Source organism: Sinocyclocheilus rhinocerous, unplaced genomic scaffold, assembly GCF_001515625.1.
Source record: "Sinocyclocheilus rhinocerous isolate Xijiao unplaced genomic scaffold, SAMN03320098_v1.1 scaffold75, whole genome shotgun sequence".
In the NCBI taxonomy this organism is placed as follows: Eukaryota; Metazoa; Chordata; class Actinopteri; order Cypriniformes; family Cyprinidae; genus Sinocyclocheilus; species Sinocyclocheilus rhinocerous.
In genome coordinates this window covers 1,704,713-1,712,931 of record NW_015632455.1, presented here as the reverse complement: position 1 = coordinate 1,712,931, position 8,219 = coordinate 1,704,713, and the positions used below count along the sequence as shown (strand labels likewise).

Below are 8,219 nucleotides of genomic sequence, written 5' to 3'. Positions count from 1 at the left end.
TAATTAATAATAATAATAATAATATATTAAATTTATTGAATGACTAGAATTTAACACAAGCAAAATTTTATATTATTATTACATTTTGTTTGTTAAATTCTAGTCCTTCTCCTTTTTCTTCTTACTCGTTTTTTTATTGGCGGCTCACAATCACCAATTCTAGTCCTTCATTGTAACAATAGTTCATATACCAAAAAAATCTTGTCAGACATATTTAGAACAAGAATCATTAGATGACATTAAAAGAAGATTTAAGGATCTTTGCCACGATCATTGAAACAAATATTTACCCATTTGTCAACAATAATTTTTAATCAACTCAAATATAACAAAATTTAGAATGATCACTTACTCTTTTATAAATTTTGTTAAGGTCAGAATACGTATGTTGTTTTATTTTTTACATGAATATATCTGAATGACGATGGAACATTATTTCACCCATATTTTGACATTTTATTTTCACAAAAACTATTTGAAACATTAAAGTATGAATAAAATATGTAAAGTATGTAATAAAAAAGTATGAGTAAAATATGCTTTCTAATATTTAATATGCTAACTTGAATGCAAAAGGCATTTTAGTCGAATAACAAGCAAACATTACCTTTAACAAGCTTTGTATTATGATTATATTAATGAAACAAAGTAAGATTTTTAAAGTTAAAATTCTCTCATATCTCTTTATTGATACCAAATGTTTAAGCAAAATTAGGCTTTCATTGATCAGTCACTTTAATAGTATACTAAAAAGAGGGCAACTTAAAAATGTTATGCTGCGTCCCACAAAAACAAGTGGGCTCCCCCAAAGTCCACGGTATAGTTCGAACACTGGTCCCACGGAATAAAAAGAAAGTCAATCGAGTTTGCAACAAATGAGCAAGTTTTCAAAAGACTGTCCCTTTAAGGCTTTTCCCTGGAATGTTTACATTTCCTCAAAGGGCATGTAAACTGACTCCGCCCACTCAGGACAACTAATCCATTTTTACACTAGCCCCGCCCACTCAAGGACGACTAATCTACGCGTTGTGTCCTCTTTTGGAAGGCCAAACAAAGTAGTTTCGCTTTCACGACGAAACACACGGCGGGCTAGAGTGAGCGGAGGCCGGCGGCTTGAGAACTGCGCGGCCGGCGTATTCGACGAAGGAGCGGACGGTGGGCTTGTGGCAACCACATGTGATGACCCCGGGCTGGACTCCGCTTCGTCCACGGTGAAAGCCGATCCGGCGATCCACAGTGCAAAGTTGATGTATTCCCTCAGCGACCAGCAGGGATCAGCTCTAGCCATGACGAAGCAGATATCGACTTTAGTCTTTGCAACTTTACAGATCTTCTTTATGCACCAAGAGCTTGTAACACTCCAAAGAGAAAGGAAAAATTGAAATCGCATGACCCCTTTAACGTGTTTGTTTGCAGTCTGGCTGGATTTGTGCCGTGCGAATTCATTATGGCAGCTCTGCGTGCAGCAAAACAAGCTTTGAGAAGAGAAATCAAGGGTCGAGTGGCTAGAGTGAGTAAACAGGTGAAACTAGACAGTCTCGAGTTGTCTCGCAAAAGGTAAATGTCACTGACATGTCAGCTGAGAGGAACGAGCTTTCACTGGCCTTGTAATATGGGACAGCAGTTAGATTATACTTGCATAAATATAATATCGGAGTAAAGAGGTTATGAGAATGATCCGGAAACGAACATTCTATTTACGTAAAGAAAACATTCCTGGCTAACCACCAGAGAATTGCAGATTTTGGGAACGTTCTGGGAACCAAAAATCATTAGCTGGGTACGTAGTTCAGTAACCTAACAACCCGCATGAAAATGTTATTTTGTTGTCTCAAGGTAAAGAGATAATTTTTTAACCACTTAAAACGTGGTGTTTATTACATCACAAAAATATGCCCAAATACATTAACATTTATTATTTATAATGGTTTAATATGTAATTATTTTAAATATTTTTAATTTTTTTTCATTTATTGACAAACCTGTATTTTTTCTAATTTCACATTCTCTACTCACACATTACTTTTTAAGATTTTGGATATAAAAAAGCCAGAATATTTTCTGCACAATATTTTGGAGTGTCTTTACATCCTGGGGCCTACCATGATGGTAGATGAACAAATTCAGAGGTACAGAATTAGTTTCGAGTTGACAAAGCCAAACCACTCCAATCCGGCTTTGTTGGTACCATGATGCTGATCATCAACTTTCTTTGTCAACTCAGGCTTTGATCCTGAGTTTGTGGAGCATGTGCACATAAATGTGTGACATCACTGGCGAACAGCCAATCACGAGCCTTAGTTAAATGTTAAAGGTTTTGCTATAGGTTAAGAGATTGAAGAATATGATGAATTTAAATGCATTTACAATGAAAAAAGTACTTGTTCATGAAAGAGGACAAATAAAAGAAATGATCTTGCTTTATCAGTGCAGTCACAAGTGAAACTTGTTATATACAGCGATAGAGACTCAAACATACAGCGATAGAGACTCAAACATAAGGGCACATGTAGTCATTTTTAAAGCACTATCTATTGATTCTGCAACTTATTTATAATACATACGATCTGTATATATTAACATTCATTTAAAATAAATGATTTATAATAACTGTTAAACTAAAATTGCTTGTGTGTGATGGATTAATAGTAATATAAATCCTTCGTCCACGGTGAAAGCCGATCCGGCGATCCACAGTGCAAAGTTGATGTATTCCCTCAGCGACCAGCAGGGATCAGCTCTAGCCATGACGAAGCAGATATCGACTTTAGTCTTTGCAACTTTACAGATCTTCTTTATGCACCAAGAGCTTGTAACACTCCAAAGAGAAAGGAAAAATTGAAATCGCATGACCCCTTTAACGTGTTTGTTTGCAGTCTGGCTGGATTTGTGCCGTGCGAATTCATTATGGCAGCTCTGCGTGCAGCAAAACAAGCTTTGAGAAGAGAAATCAAGGGTCGAGTGGCTAGAGTGAGTAAACAGGTGAAACTAGACAGTCTCGAGTTGTCTCGCAAAAGGTAAATGTCACTGACATGTCAGCTGAGAGGAACGAGCTTTCACTGGCCTTGTAATATGGGACAGCAGTTAGATTATACTTGCATAAATATAATATCGGAGTAAAGAGGTTATGAGAATGATCCGGAAACGAACATTCTATTTACGTAAAGAAAACATTCCTGGCTAACCACCAGAGAATTGCAGATTTTGGGAACGTTCTGGGAACCAAAAATCATTAGCTGGGTACGTAGTTCAGTAACCTAACAACCCGCATGAAAATGTTATTTTGTTGTCTCAAGGTAAAGAGATAATTTTTTAACCACTTAAAACGTGGTGTTTATTACATCACAAAAATATGCCCAAATACATTAACATTTATTATTTATAATGGTTTAATATGTAATTATTTTTAATATTTTTAATTTTTTTTCATTTATTGACAAACCTGTATTTTTTCTAATTTCACATTCTCTACTCACACATTACTTTTTAAGATTTTGGATATAAAAAAGCCAGAATATTTTCTGCACAATATTTTGGAGTGTCTTTACATCCTGGGGCCTACAGATGAACAAGATGAACAAATTCAGAGGTACAGAATTAGTTTCGAGTTGACAAAGCCAAACCACTCCAATTTGGTACCATTGGTACCATGATGCTGATCATCAACTTTCTTTGTCAACTCAGGCTTTGATCCTGAGTTTGTGGAGCATGTGCACATAAATGTGTGACATCACTGGCGAACAGCCAATCACGAGCCTTAGTTAAATGTTAAAGGTTTTGCTATAGGTTAAGAGATTGAAGAATATGATGAATTTAAATGTATTTACAATGAAAAAAGTACTTGTTCATGAAAGAGGACAAATTAAAGAAATTATCTTGCTTTATCAGTGCAGTCACAAGTGAAACTTGTTAAATTAGTTTATATAGTTGGAAACATACAGCGATAGAGACTCAAACATAAGGGCACATGTAGTCATTTTTAAAGCACTATCTATTGATTCTGCAACTTATTTATAATACATACGATCTGTATATATTAACATTCATTTAAAATAAATGATTTATAATAACTGTTAAACTAAAATTGCTTGTGTGTAATGGATTAATAATAATATGAATCATATAATTATATAAATCATAAAAAAAATCTAAGTAATTATCATTAAAGCCAGACAATTTTTTGTAGTACTAGTGACCTTTAATTTGGAGCAAGATAAACCGGGGGAGTGACTTTGTGTCTGACATGTGTCACTTTGCTCACATCTGATTGGTCCAATTTCAGTTTGCGATCTCTAACTCGGAACATAACCTGCCCCAGAGCAGGTTAGCCGTGGAGTGTAAGTTACTAAGGCAATGAACGCAGCTAAAAGCCAAGTCACTTTCATGGAACCTAAAACCCAGGATTGGTGCAAACTAAACTGAAATTTACCTGGCTAGCCAGCTAATCCAGCTTCATGGTACAGGCCCCTGGTCTCTTCTTCTATTTTTGCATTTCTGTAAGGGAAACAGTGTAAACAAAATTAATAATCAAGTCAACAGATACTTAATATGTTATTATAATACATTACATGCAATAGTTCAGTAGAGAGTAGAAAAAAATTTAATGTAACAATAGAAACAGGAAAAACGGTGTACAAATTTATTTAAATATAAATAAATTAACAATTAAAAATAAAAATATATTGAAATAAGTAAATGGATAAATATATGAATAAAAATTATATTTAAATAACTCAACAGATAAATAATATAATACATACAATAATATTATATTAACAGTACAGCAATGAGCAGGGAAAAAATTATGCTACAATACAAACTAAATATTTTCAATTTAAAATAATAGTTACGCATTTTTAATATTATTTTTGAGAGTATAAACTGTCTTTATACAAGAAACTGTATAGATTCCTCTGAAATTTAAGGATGGGTATCCCCTGCACGATTATGATAATATGTATTAGTCTATGGCATTTTAAAAGATTGAAAGCCCTGCTTTAGAGATTATTAACCCTCATGTGTGAATGTTCATACTCTTAATCCCAAAACGGTTTTCAATTGCAGGTGTGTGGAAAGTGCTTTGGTTATATTTTTACTCCTAATCAGCTAAAAAATATCAGTATACTTGTTTCATATTGAGGTGTTTTTGTTTATTACATTAATTATGTTAATACAGACACGTAATTACATATCCTAGATTAAGCAATATACGACTGCGTAATCGTAATTCTTGCAGTTCATGTTAATCATGTTACAAATAAGCTATGAACAATTGTAAATATCATTTGTGTTTATTAACAACTATCCAAACGTATGCTTAGTTGTTCAGGCATCCCAAATACCTGTCCAGCCAGCGTGTGGCTGTCTTCCTGAACATGCATGATGAGGTGCGCACAGACGACATCCTCCAGGACATCTTCAAGAGGGGCAAAGCCTGCTTCATTCCCAGATACTTCACCGAGAGCAGTCATATGGACATGTTACGACTCAGAGACATGGAGGATGTGGAACATCCAGCAGCCAGCAGACGACGACTCCGACAGAGAGGAAGCTCTGGCCACAGGTGAGATAGACAGTAGACAGTATCCTCTGACAAATTGTTCTTTTTTATTTATTTAGATTTTATTACAGGCAAAGTAAATATTAATAAAGTACATGTTAAAGGAGTCATCGGATGCCCAAGTTGATATGATTCTTTAGGGAATTAAAGGTGATTAAAAATCTTTTAATTATAACCTAACTACCTAATCCTAGGGTTAGGGTTAACCCTAACCCTACCCCTACCCCTACCTAACTACCTAAAGTGTACATACTAGTACCTAAAAAGTCCAAAAGTGTCCCTTTTGAAAAGGTACCGCCCCAGTGACAACTTTTGTACCTTTTTTTCTGAGAGTGTACAAACTTATGTGATTTGATAAAATACATAATGAAAGCTTCAAGCTACACATGACAATTAATGAGATTAATACAACACTTCTACTTGAATGTCACTATCAATCACTATTGAGTGTTTGTAATAACTTCTGACTGCGATCCAGTGTGGGTTTTGGTCAAATGATGAGGCAGAAATATGTTGTTAGTAACATTCTAGAAGAATTTTATGTGGAAGATACACAGTTACAACTTCTGTGGGGCGTAACTAGTAGTGTAACTAATTACTGTTGCCAGAAAGTAATAAGTAAAGTAACAATATTACTTTTGAAAGGAGTAACCAGTAATGAGTAATATATTACATTCTTTGAGTAACTAGCCCAACACTGATTATTATATCCAACAAAAGAACACCTCAATCGCTTAGGAGTCATTCTTGTCTACATCTGCTCCGGCGGTGAAACAATGGCGGACTGATGACAGCTCACTCAGGGCGGGTCTGAGGTAAGACACCAGTCCAGTCTGTGCTGAAACGCCACTGTCAATCAAACTATCGTGGGCGGGGCCTGTTTTTGTGACATCACACAGACAAGAAGCTGAGATCGGCAGTTTGATTTGAGAAACTACAAAGCACAGTATGGTGATCATTTACATGTGTGTAGCTCATGATCTGGTGTTTGTCTCAGATCCACTCAAACAGCAGTAAATGCCACAGTGTATAACAAAGTCAGCTATAAATATTGGTATTAATATTGTAATTTTACAGTTATACTTTAAAATTAAATTGTAGTGTTTCTTAAATACTAGATGTTTCACAATTATTGCAATAGCAATAAAAAACTAATATTTCTTATTTTGTTTAATAATGTAAAAAATTATTATCATCATATTGATTTTTAATCACAACATTTTTGACCAAAATATGCAGCCCAACAAACAAGCTTTTCTAAATAAAAATAAAAAAACAGTTGAATTGTAAAATAAAATTATGATCATATTTTTCTTAAATACTAGATTTTAGTTAAATATTACAATAGTAATATTTCCTTTTTTGTTTAATATATATTTAAAAAATAGTATTATTATTTATTATTATAGTCATGTTGATTCATAATCACAACATTTTCAACAAGCTTTAAAAAAACAATTTGAAAAGCAAACAACTGAAAAATTACAGAGGAGGAGAAATGATTCCATAAGACTGAATTTATTTAATTTACTTGTAATTAAATATACAAAAATTCTGCTGCACATATTCACTGCGCTCTTAGCTAATATAATTAAAAATAATATTATATAATTATTATTATTATTACTATTATAATGTGAGAAGAGCGTTATGCAGGTATTAGGTGATGTGGAAAAGGAAAAAAGGAAATATTGTGCCATTAGAGGGTGCTCTCATTCCACAGTTACATCTGGCTTCATATTCACTTACAGTACATTCAAGTATTGTTGTTTTATATTGTTTTGAATCTTTAGATTGCATCTAAACATTAACATTAGGATATTTTCGGTTTGTTACTGCAATGTTGCATTTTGTGGTTAAATATTTGCACTTTTCCAAGGCACTGCGCTGCATATGCATATGCCGACTAGCAGTACTAACACCAAACTACTGGACTCATGATTTTTAAAGTTCCTCGTGAGATTATGGCTCAGAAACAGACTAAAGACTGCAGTGCCACCTAGTTTTACTATAATCATAAAATATTCTGTCTAATGTGTGATTTAGAGTCATGCAACTAAACATGAAATACAGTTAGCAACGCATTGTACTTCTATTATTTATGCATTATTAAATTAATGCAGGATAGTATGGAAATTATAGTTAAAGAATGCAAGACACAACTTGATTTTATCCATCAGAAATTGTGAAAAGTGGGTGTTAACAGAAGCAAGTCAGAGGTTGGAGGTGGTGTATGTGTTCCTTTGCAATAATATTCTCCAATAAATCATGCACAATAAGACCAGAAATGTGTATTAAGAAAAAAAGAATGCATTAGCAGGGGCTTTTTCTCTATTATTTCTTCATTATTGTGTAATTTAGTAATTGACAAAGTGTTTACTGTTAAACTCATGCAGTGGATTTTGTTATACTGCCTGAGTCATGAACTTACCGTCATATTTAAAGGGGTCATATGATGCTGCTAAAAAGAACATTATTTTGTGTATTTGGTGTAATGAAATGTGTTTATGCGGTTTAAAGTAAAAAAAACACATTATTTTCCACATACTGTACATTATTGTTTCTCCTCTATGCCCCGCCTTTCTGAAACGTGTCGATTTTTACAAAGCTCATCAGTCTGAAAAGCAAGGTGTGCTGTGATTGACCAGCTATCCAGTGC

The 8,219-nt window shown here is 33.9% G+C and overlaps 1 protein-coding gene across 1 annotated transcript in view; it reads left to right on the top strand.

Moving 5' to 3' along the window:
- Positions 1-1,447: 1,447 nt before the first annotated feature.
- Positions 1,448-8,219, top strand: part of LOC107742326 (5-formyltetrahydrofolate cyclo-ligase-like) — a 16,293-nt gene continuing 9,521 nt past the window's right edge. The window contains 4 exon segments of the mRNA XM_016555246.1: positions 1,448-1,557; positions 2,993-3,017; positions 5,322-5,503; positions 5,505-5,563. Of these exon segments, the coding sequence (XP_016410732.1) occupies positions 1,448-1,557; positions 2,993-3,017; positions 5,322-5,503; positions 5,505-5,563 (376 nt within the window).